This window comes from Ranitomeya imitator, chromosome 1 (assembly GCF_032444005.1).
Source record: "Ranitomeya imitator isolate aRanImi1 chromosome 1, aRanImi1.pri, whole genome shotgun sequence".
In the NCBI taxonomy this organism is placed as follows: domain Eukaryota; kingdom Metazoa; phylum Chordata; class Amphibia; order Anura; family Dendrobatidae; genus Ranitomeya; species Ranitomeya imitator.
Window position 1 is genome coordinate 100,179,334 of NC_091282.1, and position 22,472 is coordinate 100,201,805.

At 42.6% G+C, this 22,472-nt stretch overlaps 1 protein-coding gene across 3 annotated transcripts in view; it reads left to right on the forward strand.

Annotated features, from left to right (window-relative positions):
• The window catches only part of IPO11 (importin 11), a 628,234-nt gene that overhangs the window by 198,549 nt on the left and 407,213 nt on the right, over positions 1–22,472 (forward strand). For all 3 annotated transcript variants that reach the window (XM_069749262.1, XM_069749270.1, XM_069749278.1), the window contains exon 20: positions 9,202–9,315. In XM_069749262.1, the coding sequence (XP_069605363.1) occupies positions 9,202–9,315 (114 nt within the window). The remainder of the gene's footprint in view (positions 1–9,201; positions 9,316–22,472) is intronic.

Consider the following 22,472-nt stretch of genomic DNA (forward strand, 5'->3'; position numbering starts at 1 on the left):
CCCAGATCTACGTCCTTCTACAGAACCTAATAATTGTATGATACAATATTGTTCTGCTCCAGGAAGACATCCAGGCCTCTCTTGAACCCCTCGACTGAGTTCGCCATCACCACCTCCTCAGGCAAGCAATTCCAGATTCTCGCTGCCCTAACAGTAAAGAATCCTCTTCTATGTTGGTGGAAAAACCTTCTCTCCTCCAGACGCAAAGAATGCCCTCTTGTGCCCGTCACCTTCCTTGGTATAAACAGATCCTCAGCGAGATATTTGTATTGTCCCCTTATATACTTATACATGGTTATTAGATCGCCCCTCAGTCGTCTTTTTTCTAGACTAAATAATCCTAATTTCGCTAATCTATCTGGGTATTGTAGTTCTCCCATCCCCTTTATTAAGCAGCTCATCTCTACTCAGGGGGAAGCCCTTTCCCCCAACCAATTGGCTAGTGGTCACAACAGATGCCAGTCTCCTGGGTTGGGGAGCAGTATTCTTTCATCACACAGCTCAGGGGCTCTGGTCTCCTCTGGAATCAGCCCTCCCCATCAATATCTTAGAGATTCGAGCAGTTCGACTAGCCTTGTTACATTTCCACCATCTTCTGGCAGGTCGCCCTGTCCGAATTCAATCGGACAACGCCACAGCGGTAGCCTACATAAATCACCAGGGGGGCACCCGCAGCAAGGCAGCCATGCAGGAGGTAAAACAAATTCTTCTCTGGGCGGAGAGAAATCACTCTGTGATCTCAGCGGTCCACATTCCGGGCGAAGAAAACTGGGCGGCAGATTTCCTAAGCCGTCAGGGTCTAGCCTCCGGGGAATGGTCTCTCCATCCCGAGGTATTTTTGCAGATATGCAATCTTTGGGGGACTCCGGACGTGGATCTAATGGCGTCCAAAACGAATTGCCGAGACCCCCAGGCAATCGCCGTGGATGCGCTGGTACTGTCTTGGAACCAGTTTCATCTCTCTTATCTGTTCCCTCCTCTGGCTCTGCTCCCGAGGGTAATCAAGAAGATCAAATCAGAGAGAGTGCCGGCCATCCTGATCGCTCCGGATTGGCCACGACGGACCTGGTATGCAGACCTGGTACAACTTCTCGCCGGGGTTCCTTGGCGGCTCCCCGATCGGCCGGATCTTCTATCTCAAGGGCCGATCTACCACCAGAACTCAGAGGTCCTACGTTTGACGGCCTGGCCGTTGAATCTTGGGTTTTAACTCAGGCAGGATTTTCTCAAGAAGTGGCTGATACCATGATCAGTGCACGTAAGTCCGTCTCGGCCAGGATTTATTATCACACTTGGAAGGTGTTCCTTTCCTGGTGTAGAGAGCGCGGGCTGCCTCCTCTGCGTTTTTCTGTTCCAAACATTCTAGCCTTCCTTCAAGCAGGCCTTGATTCTGGGCTTGCTCCAAGTACCCTTAAAAGGCAGATTTCGGCTTTATCAGTCCTTTTTCAGCGCAAGATTGCTACTAATCGTCAGGTCAGGACTTTTTTCCAGGGAGTCGCTCATAAGGTCCCTCCTTATAAGACTCCTTTGGAAGCTTGGGACCTTAATCTGGTCTTAAGGGCTTTACAGAACGCTCCCTTTGAGCCTCTTCAAGATGTTTCTTTGATGTTTCTTTCTTGGAAAGTCGTATTTTTAGTGGCCATAACGTCCATAAGACGGGTATCGGAGCTGGCAGCCCTTTCTTGTCGTCCCCCTTTTTTGCGTTTTCATCAGGACAAGGTAGTGCTCAGACCAGCACCGTCCTTTTTGCCGAACGTTGTTTCATCATTCCACATCAATGAAGATATTGTTCTGCCCTCTTTTTGTCTGGCACCTACGCACCGTGTAGAAAAAGCTCTCCATACGTTGGATCTGGTGAGGGCTCTGAGGAGGTACGTTTCCCGAACGGCTCCTTTTCGCCAGACAGATGCTCTGTTTGTCCTTCCGCAGGATCGCAGGAAGGGATGCGCGGCTTCAAAATCTACCCTGGCCAGGTGGATAAGGGCGACCATTCAGGAGGCTTATCGCTCCATGGGCATGACGGTTCCGGCCGGAATCAAGGCTCATTCGACTAGAGCAGTGGGGGCTTCCTGGGCCATTCGGCACCATGCCTCAGCAGAACAGGTTTGCAAGGCTGCGACCTGGTCTAGTCTGCATACGTTTGTCAAACATTATAATGTCCACTCCCAGACCTCTGCAGATGCAAGTCTGGGTAGAAGGATTCTTCAAGCGGCAGTGGCGCATTTATAGACAACCATCATCTGGATGTCTTTTACTGGTGAGTTATTTTTTCCCACCCAGGGACTGCTTTAGGACATCCCACAGTCCTGTGTCCCCCAATGAGGCGAAGGAGAAATAGGGATTTTTGTATTACTCACCGTAAAATCCTTTTCTCCAAGACGCTCATTGGGGGACACAGCTCCCTCCCTGGTAGCCTTATGGCTGCTTTGGTTATATCTGATTACATTAGTCAGTAGGATCTTTTCTAGACATAAGTTTTCTGTATTTATGCTGTTATATTATTTTTTGTGTTTTGTTCTCCTGCTTTTTGCACCAAACTGGAGTCTCCGGTAGCCAATGTCAGGGTGTATACGATGGAGGAGGTGCTAACTTTTTTTCAAGTTTACTTAGTGTCAGCCTCCTGGCGGCAGAAGCATACACCCACAGTCCTGTGTCCCCCAATGAGCGTCTCGGAGAAAAGGATTTTACAGTGAGTAACACAAAAATCCCTATTTTAAATCAGACATATCAGGAGTAGTGACAGGTCCTCTTTAAGGACTATATTTCCAAAATGTCTATGTAGCTCATTTTACTTTTCAGGATTTACAAAATGTAAGTTATAGGCTTGTGCACATTTTGCATCAGTATATGCTTCCTAAATTCAAGGTTGAGCAGTTTTCTAAATCATTTTTATTACATTTTTCTGCCATTTTGCTGCTGCGGTGACAGCAAGTCCCTTATCTTGGTGAGTTATCACCAAAAATGTTACAAATCCATCAGGATTTTTTTTCTTGGTCTTGCCAGATCTCTGTCCATTCCTTTTTTCAGTGTTTGGTCAGTTTCCAACTTACGTCCTATCGGTAACTGCGATTTCCGGCCTGGCTCTGGGATTCAGAATCAACAGAATCCTAAGCAAATTTATTTATTTAACTCACTTATATAGCGCCATTAATCCCACAGCACTTTACAGACATCATCATCACTGTCCCCATCGGGGCTCACAATCTACATTACCAATCAGTATGTCTTTGGGGTGTGGGAGGAAACTGGAGAACACTTGAGGAAACCTACGCAAACACGGGGAGAACATACAAACTCCTTACATCTAAAACTATTGAATTTGGGTTTCGATATCCTCGTCCAGTCCGGACATTGCCATTTCCACTATAGCGGTGAATGTCAAACATGTGAAACGTCCATCGAGTCTGCAGCAGGCAGGGGGAATATTTGTGCACAGATCTCCATGACATGGACGGGGGGAAAAAAGTATCTCAATGAAGGCAAGGAAAACAGTCTGTCATAAAAAAAGAAAAGAGTAATAAAATTCACCGCACTCTCTATAGATCAATTATGCAAAAGGTGCTGAAATTTATTGACATAAACTGGGAGCATAACAGAATATTGCAGTATATGCGATTAACAACGTTTCGGCTCAACCAGAGCCTTTATCACGTATCGCTGTGGAAAAAGGAATACGCAGAGAAACAAAAAATAAATATAAATAAAATCAACATAATAAAATAAAATAACATGACAATGATGGGTCATCCTTGAGATCAAGTGACACATGTCCACCAACAGACATATGTGGACGTCTGAAGAAGTGAAGAATCAGGAATCAAGTGTCAGGGTAGGGTGCAAAAAGATCCTGCGTCTCCTGCGGGTAGGGATAGTATAGTGAGTATACTATGATGCCAGAGAGAAAGGAGATAATCCAGATCCAAAACACACAACACATTTATGCCCCATAACAATAGTATAAATCAAATGATCCAGAGCCCATGATCAGAGACAGTAGCATAGTTGGTTACCTTGTTCCAGTAATGGAATAGAGTGTAGAGAGGGGAGGGGAAAGAATCCCAGCAATAAAATGTAAGCTCTGTAGAAGATAGTAAACAAGGAATAACTTGGATAAGTAATGAAGAACGTGCCCATAGAGTCTGATAAAGTACCTCAAGCAATGCCCTGAGTACGCTTATAGAGGCTCCCTTCAGGAAATGTGGACCTGTGTGGGGTAAATGATATGTTTGTATTGCCCCTGAGGAGATAGTGTATAAGGGTTAATAAGTGCAGGAGGACGTGCCCATAGGAACAGACTAAATACCTTGCAGCAGTGTGATAGCTACGCCTGCAGAAGCTTATTAGTGAACGATGTGGACCTGTTTAAAGAAAACAGTATGCATATATCTCTAATGAATTGGTCTGATGTAATCCGAGACGAGTGCCAGCGGTATATGAGGTTTACCTGTGTTAGAGCGGCGCTCCCGCGCTGTGCTCTGGTGCCGCGTTGAGCTGGTCTGCAGCAGGGACCGCATGTGTGTGTTAAATGGTCGCCGCACCGGAAATGGAAGGTGCGGACCGGAAATGACGTATCGCTACTCACTCGGACCTCAGTGCGCATGCGCAGCCTCTGTTGTAGCAACCCTGTAGCCATGTGCTGTCTGTGGCTGGGAGTGCAGCACTGTGTGAATGAATGGAAGGCTCTGGCGGGGATGTAGCATGATATGGGGACTATGTAGTGGCCGTAACCGTAGTAAATCGCTGTAAGATAATAAAATAGGCTCTGGCGGGGATATAATGTATTACGGGGACTATGTAATGGCCATAACAGTAGTAAAACTGAGTAACCCCTGCAGGATAAGGTCACCTAGAATCAAATGTTTAAAATATATAGGAAATATATAGGAAAGGATAACAATTGAGGGGAAAGGATTACAGGTAGGGGGCCGGGGGCAACTCACCCAGTTTAGTAATAGTAGGTCTTTTGAAGTCCTAAATTATCGGGTGTGAAAGAAAGGGGATATAGTTATTTAGTGAGATACATTAACAAGGCTCATACTAACCAGTCAATCTCTCTATTGAGTCCTTTGGGAGTCAAGGTATCCAATTTATAGATCCAGTGGGTTTCACGTGCTTTAAGAAGTTTAATATGGTCACCCCCTCTTCTAGGGCGAGGGACATGTTCGATGACCTGAAATTTGAGCTGGGCCACAGTGTGTCTAGATTTTGTAAAATGATCCGGTAGAGGTAACCAATTTTTGCCGCATCTGATTGTGGACTTGTGGCTGGCAATTCTGTCCTTTATATGTTGCGTGGTTTCTCCTATGTATAGGAGACCACATGGGCATTTAATAAGGTATACCACAAAATTTGAGTCACACGTGTAGAATCCACGTACTGGATAGGACTTACCGGTTCTTGGGTGGGTTATAGTATCTGATTTAATGACGTTCGAACAAGCTGCACAATTGAGGCAAGGAAAGGTGCCATTACGTCGGGTGCCCAATAGTCTCTGCGTAGTAGTAGACCGTTTACTGCCAATATCGGCCCTCACGAGTTTATCCCTAATGTTGGGGGGTCTTTTATTGCACATCAGGACTGGTTCTTTGAAAGGAGGGATGGACGGATAAGATTTGGCTAAAAGAGGCCAATGCCTCCTGATGATGGAGTGAACTTTTGGTACCAATGGGTGAAATACATGTACAAATGGAATCCTTTCATGTGTGTTTCTCGGAGGTCGGGGTGATGGGGGTGAAAGAATACGTGCTTTTTCTTCTATGAGGAGTTTTGGAGGGTAATGTCGTGCTCGGAATTTGGAGGTCATGGCATCCAGTCTGTCATTCAGCGTGATTGGGTTGGAGACAATACGTGCTACTCTGTTAAGTTGGGAACGCGGTAGACTGTCTTTCAATGAGCGTGGATGGCAGCTGGTGTAAAGAAGGAGACTGTTGCAGTCGGTAGGTTTGCAATAGATGTCGGTAGACAGGTCTCCGTTAGAGTCCTTAAGGACCATGGTGTCCAGAAAAGATACTGAGTGGGTGTTGTAATGAATGGTAAACTGGAGTTCCGGGAGGATAGAATTTAAGTAAGAATGAAAAGATAACAGTGTATCTGTAGTACCCGTCCAGATGAGAAAGATGTCATCAATGTATCGATGATAGCATGCTACATGTTGTAAGAAAAGACTACTGGTAAACACATGAGTTGTTTCAAAATGGTTCATAAACGCGTTGGCATAAGCCGGCGCCACATTCGAACCCATAGCGGTACCGCACTTCTGGATATAAAAAGTATCCTCAAATAGAAAATAGTTTTCATACAACACTAGGGTGAGTAGGTCCAGGCAGAACTGGATGGCATCTTCCGGTAATGAAGATTGACATAATAGTTGTCTAGTGGCCTCAATGCCTTTGGTGTGCTGGATAGACGTATAAAGGCTACAAACGTCTAGTGTAACCAGGGTACTATTGGATGGTATCCTGGCTAGCTGTTTGATGACGTCAAGGAAATGTCCGGTGTCCAATAGAAAAGATCGAGTGGTTTTGACTAGTGGTGTAAGGATTCTTTCTAGAAAGACAGATAGGGGAGACAAGACGGAGTCCGTTGAGGCAACTATAGGTCTGCCAGGGGGATTTTGTAGTGATTTATGCACTTTCGGTAACACATAGAACACTGGTGTCACAGGGTGAGGATTAGTAAGAAATGATGCTGTTTTTTGATCAATGGTATGACGGGTCAGATATGTGTCAATAACTGTTTTTATTTTCTGACTAATGGCTGTAACTGGATGTCTAGAAATGACATCATAGGTGTTGGTGTCTGCCAGTTGACGGTAAATCTCACTCATGTATTGTGTACGGTTCATCACCACAATAGCTCCCCCTTTGTCCGCTGGTTTTACTATAATAGATGTATTAGTATGTAGTGAGGACAGAGCTTGTTTCTCAGTGGAGGTAAGGTTAGAGTGTGGAGGAAACAGACCAAGCCGTTGTTGGTGTATAAGAGAATCGACCTCTTGGTCCACCAGAGAAATAAATGTTTCCGTAGCATGATAGATCCTAGGAGGACAAAAGTTACTCCGATTCCGGAGCCCAAGGTTAGTGATGGATAATGTGGGTAACATATCATTATTAGTAGTTGGAGGTATCGGAGTACGAGTAATGTCTGTATTTAGTCCAAAATGAGTCTTTAATCTGATTGTCCGATAGAAACTCTCCAAGTCCTTCTTAAGTTGCAAGGCGTCCCAGTTCGGAGTAGGGCAAAAAGAAAGTCCCTTCTGGAGTACTGAAAACTCTGCGGGGGAAAGAAGGTAATCCGATATGTTGATCACTAGGTTAGTGGTCTCACCTGTGATCTTGTTGTCATTTTTTCGCTTTGCTCGCCTAATGGGTCTCCTTGGTGATGCCCTCCTCTGGGTCCCTTGGATAAAAAACGCCGGCGGTTGGAATTGGTATTGGTCGAGGAATCGCTTTCGGAACTGTGAGATCCATCTCGGCGTGGATATCGCGATCGGTGCCAGGTGGAGGTAGAGGAATCGGTCCATTTGTAAACCTTGTTGCTGGCGTAGTCCTCAGAGTCACGTTGGAATTTAAGTCTTTTGCGCTCTTGTAGAACCTTCTGGTGATCAGCAAGTGCTTTTTCTGTTTTGGTCTTGAGGGAAGACCACTCCGTGGAAGAAAGGGTAGTAGAAAGCTGTGCCTCTATATTCTGAATATTCTGTTTAGTCTCCACTATTGCCTTTTGGAGGAACTCTATAGTGAGTATAATTATATCCAGAGAGCACTTGTTGAGAATTTTTTTGTATTTCTCACAATATTCCGGATTATCGGAAAAGAGAGTGGGATGTAAGTTGCACCTGAGTCCCCTTGGTATCTTGTTTTGCCTATGGTATTCGGCTAGAGTGGTGCAATGTAGGTCGTAGGAGATAAGTCTACGCCTTTCTTTCTCAAAATCCCTGGTCCTCAGTTCATGGACTGGGGTCCGGAGGAATTCGCTAGAACCTGTCACATGGGACAGTATATCAGAGCTAGTGGCAACATCATACGCAAAGGTGTCAGTAGACATGAGAATACTTGCAATGATGTACAAGGAATAGCCGGTGCAACAGCTATAAAAAAAGAAAAGACATGATGAGAAAATTTCAGGATAGAAGCTGTGATCGCTAGATACAAACACCTCACATCCAGCCTATATTTATGGAAGGGACACTCCCACAAGAGAAAAAGCTGACATTTGAAATTGTATGAAAATTGCATATTGTCGGGTCTGAAAATGAATGAAGGAATGAGGATGGCAGGCTGAAACTTTGTGCAATTTTACTACATAAAGTGTCCATAAGCTTTAAGACAATATATATAATCTGCAACAGCTCAATAGTAATTTAATTTCTATTATTAAGATATATTGTTTTCAATGTAAAGTACTTTGTTCTTATTGATTTGGGGAGGATGAGATGAGAATGGCTTGAATATGAGTTAAGTAAGTAAGTGATCGTGTCATTGTGGCCATAGCGGAATGAGAGTTGTAAGTGCTTAACTGAGAGTCCCTGCATGGATGGAGCACATTGCATTCATGTATAAGTATAGAACCAGAAACACATGGGCTACTTGCACATTGAACAAGTCTGTAGGAACCTGTTCACACCTCCAAAAAACTTGAAGACACAAAAAAGCACAGTGAGGTCAAAAATACTCTGTTGTAAAAAAAAAATCACAGTAATAAGCAAGTGCTTGTCAAAAGATGGAAAAAAACAGGGTATTTAGTTGATACGTTTCTTTGTAAAAAAATGTATACTAAGCTGCTCCACCAATCGTCAAGGTATACCCATATAGAGCAGTCCTATCTAATGTATATAATCCCTATCTGATGTATTTAAAAACCTGATCATCTGTATAGTACCTGTATAAGCAGGGTTCAGAGAGGGAATATCCATGTGGACATGCTAGATGGAACAGCTTAAATGCAAATGACCCATAAGGAGTGGTAGACTCCCCAGTCTTGTAGAAACAAGAGAACAATTATAGAACCAGAAACACATGGGCTACTTGCACATTGAGCAAGTCTGTAGGAACCTGTTCACACCACCAAGAAACTTGAAGACACAAAAGCGCACAGAGAGGTCAAAAATACTCTGTTGTAAAAAAAAATCACAGTAATAAGCAAGTGCTTTTTTTTCATCTTGGCAATTATAGTAACATGTTGCGATGTGTTTGCCATTCATAGATTCGGCCTTTCGTTGGTTGTCTTGTTCAGTATTTACCTCTCCTGTGGAAGCAAAGTGAAGAACACAACATGCTGCGATGCGCCATCCTGACGACATTAATTCACCTGGTGAAGGTAATCATCAGTCCATTCCCTATTCGTTATATTGGATCCTAGCTAGGGATGAGCGAACGAGCTCGGATGTTTATAGTTGTGTACTGGACATACTGGTGCCGAAAAACCTGGCTGTTAGGTTGCCAAAAGCCCAATAAAACGTAGCTGAAAAGGAAATGTTAAAGCCTTCACCTGTACTTGATTTCACGGAGTCTTTTAGCTCCGGTCCGCTGAAAAAAAAATGTCTGTAAAATTGCTGAAAAAACACCTCTTCCTACTCATTGACATTGAAAAATGACTTGCTGTTCGCACATTCAGTCTTTAATGTATTTTTAATTAGCTCCCTTTAAGCCTTTGTGCACATGTTTAGAATTTGTGGCAGATTTTTCGGCTGTGATGAACAGTTATTGAAGGTAAGACTCTTTTCAACAGTTGCTTGTTTTTTTTTCAGTTTTTTTATTTGCTTCCATTTTTTCCCCCCATTCATTTGAAGGTGAGGGGGATGTTGCAAAAAGAATGGAGACCCTGCAGATTTGAAAAATTTCTTTGAAGGTTTACATCTGCAAGGAAAAAATAAGTAGCGTGTGGATGAGATTTCAGAAATGTCATTCACGTAGCTGATACCGACAAACTCTTTTTTGTCCACAGTAAATAAATACAGCACAAATGCAACATGTGAACAAGCTCTAAGTGTTTAAAAGAAACGACCTGTCGATTATTTAGGCGTTTTCAGCTTTGAATCTGCTCCATACACAAGAACACCATGAAGAGCCTTGGGTGTTTTTTTTTTTTTTTTTTAAACTTTTCGTAAATGTGCTTGAGACCTTTTTGTCTACAAAAATGTTACTATTTCATTCATTACTTAATGTAGATTTACATTAACTATGACTGGGACCAGCCTGCAGGTCCATGGAATCCGCACTTTAACTGCTTAACGCCCTTCCATGTACACTTTTATTTTAGGTCACTAAGGAAAGTATAAAGCTGGCTCAGGAGCTAAGCCTTCTCGACACCAAATAGGTGCTGGCTGGGTTACACAGCCGGCATCTGTCTGTAACTGCAGCAACTGGAGCTTACTCCGATCTCTGCATTTAAATAATGACATTGCTTTCATCGGCCCCTTGTGACTCGTTTACAAAGTTGATTAAAGTTATCATGGTAGCCATGGGGCTTGCTGAAGGTCCCCGAAACTGCCCTTTTAGTCCTCCTATGAACCAGAGGCTGGGCTTCAGCATTGGACTGGGGTGCCAAGGGCCCAGCAGTAACCAACTTTAGGGCCCCACTTTTCAGCTACATGCAAGTGTGACATTATCCTCAATCACAAATTTACATAACAATGAACTGCATAGATTGTAAATGAATAAGATGTTGCCTTTGTCTATACATAGTGATTCAAGTATATAGTGCCAAGTACTGCTCATATAAGAGGGTGGTGGCCCACTATTGCACAGGGGCCCACCGGAGGATTCTCTTGTTCTCCTGTGGGCCAGTCTTCATAGGTCAAATGTGATTTTGCTATCTAACCTGCAATACTGTGGCATTGTGTATAGCACAAGTGATCGAACGATTGCAGGTTCAAGTACCCTAATAGGAGTAAAAAAAATAAAGTGAAGATAACAAAAATAACAGTTTAATACATATATATTATTATTTAACGACCTTCAGTTCAGTCTCGAGCCATGGTGACTTGATGGATGAACGCTCTGTAGGAAGATTGATCTTATGCAAGCCGAGATAGATCCACCAGTGTGTTCTTCATCGTTATCTCGATAGTATTAAGCCATCGGATTGCTGGTCTTTCACTTTGTCTTCTTCCTTCTATTCTTCTACCTCAACCTCCTTCAAAAATAAGGAAATGTAAAAATTAAATAAAACATATTTGGTGTCACCTTGTTCAAAAAAAATCTGATCTGTGAAAATATGAAATTATTGAAGAATGTACTTCGAATGCCAAATTATAAAGAGGAACGACTGAGTTGCCATTTTTTGGAGTCTCCACATCCCCAAAAATTTCAATAAAAGTAGATCAAAATGTTATGTGTACCCCGCAAATGATATGAATAAAAAACGTCCGCTTGGGAGGCAAAAAAAGACCCCTAATATAGCTACTTTACTACTAAAATAATGATATTAAGAAACCTGGAGAAGATTGGTATTGACGTAATTATGCAGATCTGGAGAATCGTGATGCAAGGTTCTTTTTTATAAACAAGGAAAGCAAAAACCATAACCCAACAAACTATCTCAAACAAGTACGTCAATGAAAAAAATTAATAAGTTATCACTATTAGAGTAAGAGGAAGGAAAAATGAAAAGTTCTCTTGTCCTTAAAGGGAACCTGTCAGCAGAATTTTGCTAAGTAAACTACAGGCATTGTGATGTTGTCGCTGTTGTACTGACTAAACTGATACCTGGAGTGAAGAAATCCATCATGTGGTTTTTGTGTAATCAGTGTTGGAAGTTTTCAGTTAGGCTAAGTTCACACTGGGTGTTTTTGCTGCATTTTTTTCTGGAGCAAAACCTGATTTCTCGACGGGAAAGAACCTGCAGCAAAAACGCATGTTTTGCTGCAGTTTTGGTTCATTTTTTTCATGCATTTTTTGGGCTAAATTGTGTCTTTGTGCATGCTAATGAAGTGCCCCCAGAGAAAAAAAACTACTTCCTGTAGAACCACACTTCTAGATCACTATTGAGTTAAAAAAAACACCTCACAGCACTCGGACCATGCTAGTGCTGTCAGATTTTTACACACCGATTTCCTTTTAAAAGTCGGCAATTCAGCAGCCGCGTACAATAAAATCACAGCAGGGCCCGACAGGATAGAATAAATGGATTACATTCAATATATACACCTAGAATAGATATACAGATCTCAGTGACATATACAATTAGTACAGTGTGTGTGCAGCTTACTGTACATGTATTTAATTATTGAAAGATTATTTTTCTGAATAAAAATGGCGTGGGCTCCCTCATAATTTTCTTAACCAGTAGAGGGAAAGCCGACGGCTGGGGGGCTGATGTTTATAGCCTGGGAAGTGGGTAATACCCCTTGAGCTTCCCAGGCTATTAATATCAGCTCACAGCTGTATATATATAAATAGGAGAAAAACTGGAGTAACCAATAAATAAGTTAGAAAGTACAAAATTTATTTAAAAAAAATCAAAGAAAAACACATATAATAAAATTGTCAATCAGGACAAGGACACGGAAGTACATACAGTAGTGAGGTGCACATGGGAGTTCAGAGGTAGTACATCTATCTGATTTACATAAGTAGAGCCAAAAATAAGGCACAATAAATAAAGTCCAAGTATTGTATAACAATGCGGGGATCCACAGCAGCAGTGGGAGCTCTATAGCAAGGTTTAAAGCCAAAAGTAAGGCAAAAAAAAAAAGTCAGGGTAAATCAACATAGATCAAGCCCAGCTGGAGATCCGCAGAGTAAAGGGACTGTATCATAAATTAAGGGCAAAACTTACCAGGCCCAGTGCACAACACTACTCAGATGGTAATGAGCCCCAAATGATGGCCATAAAATATTGTGAATGTGGGTTGATACTACTTAGTATCCCCACTTTTGGCATATTAAATATGCAATGGGGTTTTTTTCTTCTGTGTCACAGCTGTATATGTAGCCTTTACTGGCTATAAAAAAGGGGGAACCCTCCAAAAAATAATGTAGGGTCCCCCTATAATTAATAACCAGCACAGGCTAGGCAGACAGCTGCGGACTGATATTAATGGCCTAAGAAGGAGCCATGGATGTTGCCCCCCCACTTCCAGGCTAAAAACATCAGCTCTCAGCCGCAGTTCAAATTCACCACAGTGAAATTCTCCCAGTGAACTATGGTGAACTCGCCTCTGTGGGAATCTCACCAATGTCACCACAGTTCAGCCCAGCAGGGAATGCAGCCTCAGTGACCTCGATGACGTCACTGCCGGTCACTGATGCTGCTCTCACAGCAGCTCACTCACCAGTGGTTCTCAGCAACCGTCAAGGTTGAAAATTGTTTATCCCCAGACATGGGTTACGGTGTGGGACAGAACAATGGACAGATGAGGGATATGGTTGTTTTTTTATTTTTGTCTTATTACAGGAGACCAGGGATTCAGTGGAATTATTTTTAAATAAAAATGTAAAATCATTTTGTTTTATTTTTGTTAAAAGACTATATTCTGGCTGTGTCTTTATTTACAAAGTAACTATAGGATTAGTAATGGATTGGTGTCTTATAGACACCTTTCCATTAGTAATCCGTGGGTGTGATGTCACCTGACAATACAAAGGTGACATCAACCCCACAAATTTGAACCCCTCTCGCCACCACTACAGGGCAAGTGGGAAGAGCCGGGCAAAGCGCCAGAATTGGCACCTTTTCTGGGAGGTTATGGGCTACTATTTTTAGGCTGGGGGGATCAATATCCATGACACCTTACCAGCCTGATAATACAAGCCCCCAACTATCGGATTTATCAAGGTTGGTTGTCAAAAGGGGGGTGATCCCATGCCATTTTATTTTTTATTATTTATTTAAATAATTAAAAATACGGCGTAGGGACCCCTCTATGCTTGATAACCAGCTGAAGCTGACTTGTTATCAAAAAAACAGGGGAATCCACACAGGTTTATTTTTAATTATTTACAGCGCAGGCTGCAGCTGATGAATACTCTCATCAGCTGTTCTTGTTCTCGCTGTTATTAGCGGCAGCAAACGTCGGCTAATGGGAGCAGTAGTCCCATCAGCTGACACTAGTGACCGAAGGTAAACTTTATACCTCAGATCACAGCTGCTGGCTCACGCTGTCTTTTGTCTGAGTGGGAACTGCAGCTTTCTGACCGGCGGTGATGATTTTCCTGCCGATCAGAAGCAGTGTTTGCTACGATGTCATGCAAATGACAGCGTGGCAAACTCTTTAGTGACTGGGGTCCTGGTTCGGGTCCGGGTTCTGTTCTGGTACCCGAACCACAACTTATTATAACTGTCCGGCCAAACCCAAACATCCAGATGTCCGCCAATCTCTAACTATAACCTGTCTGATGTCACCGCGAGCATGAGAAAGTTCTCACGCTTGCAGTGCCGTCTGGAAGGTTATAGGAGTTTACCGCGAGACGCTGCTCAGTGTCTCTGCTGGATGGCAGGCTCTGAGGTCACATCCTGCTGTCCTTGACTTTTCTGCAGCTTTTTTTCACCACCCATTCAATTGAAAGGGTTAAAAACGCTAAAAGAAGTGACATGCTCTATGTCCAAAATAACATATAAAGCACAAAATACTGATGACTAAAAAATTATGTGTGTGCATGAGATTTCTGAAGTCTCATAGGCTTTGCTGGTACTGTAAAAAGCAGCTGAAAATTTGCATAAAAAATGCAGCAAAAAAAAATTGCCCCGTGTGAACATAGCCTGAATGAGATGCCCATGCTCCAGGACAGGACTGTGGGCAGAGTCTCATCTTCCTGCTCTAAGCCAGAGAAACCAAGGAAAGACCGGCCCCCAGGCCGCCCCGAAGTACAAACATGTTCCCCATCATAGAGAGAGTGAGAGAGACAGACTGTGGGCAGATCTCTCCTTGGTTACTCTGGCCTAGAACAGGAAGATAAGACTCTGCCTACAGTCCCTCTCCGGAGAACGAGCATCTCATTAGCTGAAAAATTCTAACACTGATTACACAAGAACCACAAGACGGATTTCTTCACCCCAGGTATTATTTTAATCAGTGTAACTGTGGCAAAATGACACTACCTGTAGTTTACTCCACAAAATCTTGCTGACAGGTTTGCTTTAAGAGATTAAATTGAAAGGTTCAACACACATACAGGTCCTTCTCAAAAAATTAGCATATAGTGTTAAATTTCATTATTTACCATAATGTAATGATTACAATTAAACTTTCATATATTATAGATTCATTATCCACCAACTGAAATTTGTCAGGTCTTTAATTGTTTTAATACTGATGATTTTGGCATACAACTCCTGATAACCCAAAAAACCTGTCTCAATAAATTAGCATATCAAGAAAAGGTTCTCTAAACGACCTATTACCCTAATCTTCTGAATCAACTAATTAACTCTAAACACATGCAAAAGATACCTGAGGCTTTTATAAACTCCCTGCCTGGTTCATTACTCAAAACCCCCATCATGGGTAAGACTAGCGACCTGACAGATGTCAAGAAGGCCATCATTGACACCCTCAAGCAAGAGGGTAAGACCCAGAAAGAAATTTCTCAACAAATAGGCTGTTCCCAGAGTGCTGTATCAAGGCACCTCAATGGTAAGTCTGTTGGAAGGAAACAATGTGGCAGAAAACGCTGTACAACGAGAAGAGGAGACCGGACCCTGAGGAAGATTGTGGAGAAGGACCGATTCCAGACCTTGGGGAACTTGAGGAAGCAGTGGACTGAGTCTGGTGTGGAAACATCCAGAGCCACCGTGCACAGGCGTGTGCAGGAAATGGGCTACAGGTGCCGCATTCCCCAGGTAAAGCCACTTTTGAACCATAAACAGCGGCAGAGGCGCCTGACGTGGCCTACAGAGAAGCAGCACTGGACTGTTGCTAAGTGGTCCCAAGTACTTTTTTCTGATGAAAGCAAATTTTGCATGTCATTCAGAAATCAAGGTGCCAGAGTCTGGAGGAAGACTGGGGAGAAGGAAATGCCAAAATGCCTGAAGTCCAGTGTCAAGTACCCACAGTCAGTGATGGTGTGGGGTGCCATGTCAGCTGCTGGTGTTGGTCCACTGTGTTCCATCAAGGGCAGGGTCAATGCAGCTAGCTATCAGGAGATTTTGGAGCACTTCATGCTTCCATCGGCTGAAATGCTTTATGGAGATGAAGATTTCATTTTTCAGCACGACCTGGCAGCTGCTCACAGTGCCAAAACCACTGGTAAATGGTTTACTGACCATGGTGTTACTGTGCTCAATTGGCCTGCCAACTCTCCTGACCTGAACCCCATAGAGAATCTGTGGGATATTGTGAAGAGAAAGTTGAGAGACGCAAGACCCAACACTCTGGATGAGCTTAAGGCCGCTATTGAAGCATCCTGGGCCTCCATAACATCTCAGCAGTGTCACAGGCTGATTGCCTCCATGCCACGCCGCATTGAAGCAGTCATTTCTGCCAAAGGATTCCCGACCAAGTATTGAGTGCATAACTGAACATTATTATTTGTTGGTTTTTTTGTTTGTTATTAAAAAACACTTTTATTTGATTGGATGGGTGAAATATGCTAATTTATTGAGACAGGTTTTTTGGGTTATCAGGAGTTGTATGCCAAAATCATCAGTATTAAAACAATAAAAGACCTGACAAATTTCAGTTGGTGGATAATGAATCTATAATATATGAAAGTTTAATTGTAATCATTACATTATGGTAAATAATGAAATTTAACACTATATGCTAATTTTTTGAGAAGGACCTGTATTGTCCCTGAGGACCTAAGTTTTTATTTTTTCATTGGAGATGCTCCTTTTGATGTGTATGTGGTGTTGTAATAAAAAAAAAATCTGCACAAGAGGGAACCCTGATAGAAAGTTGTTTTTGTGCTTGGCTCTTTCAACCCTGTTCCCAAATAAACTTCTTCACTATGTAGAAACTGTTGCAAAGCTGCGAGCGCACATTACTGCTTCTCGCAGGAGTTGTAGGTGAACACTTCTGCTTTATGGTGTCAGCGCTCTCATACATCAAAGATTCAGCGCTAAATCCGTCTGCACACGGTAATCTGGTAAAAAGTGTCAAGTGATTTACATAATGGGGATTCTGTCTCCTCTCCTCTCTTCAGCGATGCTTGTCCGTCCACTGCCCGGGATTCTGCATTGGTTCGGAGCAGAAGGGTTTTTCTTCACTTCCCTTTTACTCTTCAGTTTTGTGCCAAAACGTAGCCGACAGATGTAATAACGCTGTCTGTTCCACAGAAAAAGCTGACGAACAGAACAGTAGAAAATCTGTTCATGAATTTGCACCGTCTACTCTTGTCATCACATATGGTAAATTCTGTACAGGAGTAAAAATTGTCAATCTGCCAAATCCGAGAACAACAGTAACATAGTGAGCAACACTGAAATAAAGGAGCAGATCCTTAAAATTATACTTTGATAAAACAGTACAACGTGTAAGGTTCCCTTTAACGTAACCGTGTGCGGCATGTTATAGAGCAGGAGGAGATGAGCAGATCAATATACCGTATGTTATATGGGTAAATATGCAGTATAACTTGTCTTGGTCATTTAACCCCTTGGTGAGAGAGCCAATTTTGTACTTAATGACCGGGCCAATTTTTTACAATTCTGACCACTGTCACTATACGAGGTTATAACTCTGGAACGCTTTAACGGATCCTGCTGATTCTGAGGTTTTTTTTCACGACATATTATACTTCAAGATAGTGGTAAAATTTCTTCAATATGACTTGCGTTTATTTATTAAAAAAAAAAACGGAAATTTGCCAACATTTTTGAAAATTTTTTAATTTTCAAACTTTTAATTTTTGTGCACTTAAATCAGAGAGTCTTGTCACACAAAATAGTTACGAAATAGCATTTCCCACTTGTCTACTTTACATCAGAGCAATTTTGGAAACATCATTTTATTTTGTTAGGACATTATAAGGGTTAAAAGTTGACCAGCAATTTCTCATCTTTCCAACATTTGAAGTGACTTTAACCCCTTCATGACCTTGGGATTTTTCGTTTTTCCGTGTTCGTTTTTCACTCCCCTCCTTCCCAGGGCCATAACTTTTTTATTTTTCCATCAATTTGGCCATGTGAGGGCTTATTTTTTGCGGGACGAGTTGTACTTTTGAACGACATCAATGGATTTAGCATGTCGTGTACTAGAAAACAGGAAAAAAATTCCAAGTGCGGTGAAATTGCAAAAAAAGTGCAATCCAACACTTGTTTTTTGTTTGGCTTTTTTGCTAGGTTCACTAAATGCTAAAACTGACCTGACATTATGATTCTCCAGGTCAGTACGAGTTCATAGACACCTAACATGACTAAGTTATTTTTTACCTAAGTGGTGAAAAAAAATTCCAAACTTTGCTAAAAAAAAACAAAAAAATTGCGCCATTTTCCGATACTCGTAGCGTCTCCATTTTTCATGATCTGGGGTCGGTTGAAGGCTTATTTTTTGCGTGCCGAGATGACGTTTTTAATGATAGCATTTTGGTGCAGATACGTTCTTTTGATCGCCCGTTATTGCATTTTAATGCAATGTCGCGGCGACCAAAAAAACGTAATTCTGGCGTTTCGAATTTTTTTCTCGCTTCGCTGTTTAGCGATCAGGTTAATGCTTTTTTTTAATTGATAGATCGGGCGATTCTGAGCGCGGCGATACCAAATATGTGTAGATTTGATTTTTTTTTTAATTGATTTATTTTGATTGGGGCGAAAGGGGTGATTTAAACTTTTATTTTTTTTAATTTTTTTCACATTTTTTTTAACTTTTTTTTTTTTAACTTTTGCCATGCTTTAATAGCCTCCATGGGAGGCTAGAAGCAGGCACAGCACGATCGCCTCTGCTACATAGCAGCGATCTGCTGTTCGCTGCTATGTAGCAGAATTGCAGGTGTGCTGTGAGCGCCGACCACAGGGTGGCGCTCACAGCTACCGGCGATCAGTAACCATAGAGGTCTCAAGGACCTCTATGGTTACAATGGAGAAGCATCGCCGACCTCCGATCATGTGACCGGGGTCGGCGATGACGTCATTTCCGGCCGCCCGGCCGGATGCAGTAGTTAAATGCCGCTGTCTGCGTTTGACAGCGGCATTTAACTAGTTAATAGGCGCGGGCAGATCGCGATTCAAAGCGGGGCTTCTGACCTCGGACGTACTATCCCGTCCGAGGTCAGAAAGCGGTTAAGGGGCTTATATGATAGAAAATACCCAAATGTGACACCATTCTAAAAACTGCACCCCTCAAGGTGCTCAAACCCACATTTAATAAGTTTATTAATCCTTCAAGTGCGTCACACAAATTTTTGGAATGTTGAAGGGAAAAATTAACATTTAACTTTTTTCACAATAAATTGTCTTTGGACTCAAATTCTTAATATTTTCACAAGAGGAGAAAGTGGTTGTGCAATGTCTCCTGAGTACGCCGATACACCATGTGTCGGGGAAAGCCACTGTGTGGACGCATGGCAGGGCTGGAATCAATGGAGGGCGCCATGTTGCATTTGGATATTCCCTGATGTAGCTAAACTGTGTAATTCCCCCAATTCTATCTCCAGCCCTAACACAGCCCTAACCCCAACAGACCCCCCTAACCCTAATCCCAACGCTAACCCCAACCCTAACCCCAACACACCCCTAACCCTAATCCCGACGCTAACCACAACCCTAACCCCAACACACCCCTAACCCTAATCCCAACGCTAACCACAACCCTAACCCCAACACACCCCTAACCCTAATCCCAACGCTAGCCACAACCCTAACCTCAATACCACCGTAACACCAAGAGGACAACCGTAACCCTAACTCCAACACTAGCTCCAACCCTAATCCTAACTGCAAAGAATGGAAAAAACACTTTTCTTTATTATTACCGTATGTACTCAAGTATAAGCCGAGGTTTTCAGCCCCAAAAAATGGGCTGAAAGTGCACCTCCCGGCTTATACTTGAGTCATAGAAGGGGGGGGGGGGGGGGATGGCAGGTGAGGGGGAGCGATGCCTGTCAAATACTTACCTGCTCCCGGTGCTCCTGACGCGGTCCCCGCATGTCCCACGGTCTTCGGGCGCCTGCAGCTTCTTCCCCTGTTCAGCGGTCACTGGTACCGCTCATTAACCCCTTTACCCCCAAGGGTGGTTTGCACGTCAATGACCAGGCCAATTTTTACAATTCTGACCACTGTCCCTTTATGAGGTTATAACTCCGAAACGCTTCAACGGATCCTGGTGATTCTGACATTGTTTTCTCGTGACATATTGTACTTCATGATAGTGGTAAAATTTCTTTGATAGTACCTGCGTTTATTTGTGAAAAAAACGGAAATTTGGCGAAAATTTTGAAAATTTTGCAATTTTCAAACTTTGAATTTTTATGCAATTAAATCACAGAGATATGTCACACAAAATACTTAATAAGTAACATTTCCCACATGTCTCCTTTACATCAGCATAATTTTGGAACCAATTTTTTTTTTTGTTAGGGAGTTATAAGGGTTAAAAGTTGACCAGCAATTTCTCATTTTTACAACACCATTTTTTTTTAGGGACCACGTCTCATTTGAAGTCATTTTGAGGGGTCTATATGATAGAAAATGCCCAAGTGTGACACCATTCTAAAAACTGCACCCCTCAAGGTGCTCAAAACCACATTCAAGAAGTTTATTAACCCTTCAGGTGTTTAATAGGAATTTTTGGAATGTTTAAATAAAAATGAACATTTAACTTTTTTACACCAAAAATTTACTTCAGCTCCAATTTGTTTTATTTTACCAAGGGTAACAGGAGAAATTGGACCCAAAAAGTTGTTGTCCAATTTGTCCTGAGTACGCTGATACCCCATATGTGGCAGTAAACCACTGGGCGCATGGGAGAGCTCGGAAGGGAAGGAGCGCTATTTGACTTTTCAATGCAAAATTGACAGGAATTGAGATGGGACGCCATGTTGCGTTTGGAGAGCCACTGATGTGCCTAAACATTGAAACCCCCCACAAGTGACACCATTTTGGAAAGTAGACCCCCTAAGGAACTTATCTGGATGTGTGGTGAGCACTTTGACCCACCAAGTGCTTCACAGAAGTTTATAATGCAGAACCGTAAAAATAAAAAATCATATTTTTTCACAAAAATTATATTTTTGCCCCCAATTTTTTATTTTTCCAAGGGTAAGAGAAGAAATTGGACCTCAAAAGTTGTTGTCCAATTTGTCCTGAGTACGCTGATACCCCATATGTGGCAGTAAACCACTGTTTGGGCGCATGGGAGAGCTCGGAAGGGAAGGAGCGCAGTTTGACTTTTCAATGCAAAATTGACAGAAATTGAGATGGGACGCCATGTTGCGTTTGGAGAGCCACTGATGTGCCTAAACATTGAAACCCCCCACAAGTGACACCATTTTGGAAAGTAGACCCCCTAAGGAACTTATCTAGAGGTGTGGTGAGCACTTTGACTCACCAAGTGCTTCACAGAAGTTTATAATGCAGAACCGTAAAAATAAAAAATCATATTTTTTCACAAAAATTATATTTTTGCCCCCAATTTTTTATTTTTCCAAGGGTAAGAGAAGAAATTGGACCTCAAAAGTTGTTGTCCAATTTGTCCCGAGTACGCTGATACCCCATATGTGGCAGTAAACCACTGTTTGGGCGCATGGGAGAGCTCGGAAGGGAAGGAGCGCCGTTTGACTTTTCAATGCAAAATTGACAGGAATTGAGATGGGACGCCATGTTGCGTTTGGAGAGCCACTGATGTGCCTAAACATTGAAACCCCCCACAAGTGACACCATTTTGGAAAGTAGACCCCCTAAGGAACTTATCTGGATGTGTGGTGAGCACTTTGACCCACCAAGGGCTTCACAGAAGTTTATAATGCAGAGCCATAAAAATAAAACAAAATTTTTTTCCCACAAAAATTATTTTTTAGCCCCCAGTTTTGTATTTTCCCTAGGGTAACAGGAGAAATTGGACCCCAAAAGTTGTTGTCCAATTTGTCCTGAGTACGCTGATACCCCATATGTGGGGGGGAACCACCGTTTGGGCGCATGGGAGGGCTCGGAAGGGAAGGAGCGCCATTTGGAATGCAGACTTAGATGGAATGGTCTGCAGGCGTCACATTGCGTTTGCAGAGCCCCTAATGTACCTAAACAGTAGAAACCCCCCACAAGTGACACCATTTTGGAAAGTAGACCCCCTAAGGAACTCATCTTGATGTGTTGTGAGAGCTTTGAACCCCCAAGTATTTCACTACAGTTTATAACGCAGAGCCATGCAAATAAAAAATATTTTTTTTTCCACAAAAATTATATTTTAGCCCCCAGTTTTGTATTTTTCCAAGGTTAGCAGGAGAAATTGGACCCTAAATGTTGTTGTCCAATTTGTCCTGAGTACGCTGATACCCGATATGTGGGGGGGAACCACCGTTTGGGCGCATGGGAGGGCTCGGAAGGGAAGGAGCATCATTTGGAATGCAGACTTAGATGGATTGGTCTGCAGGCGTCACATT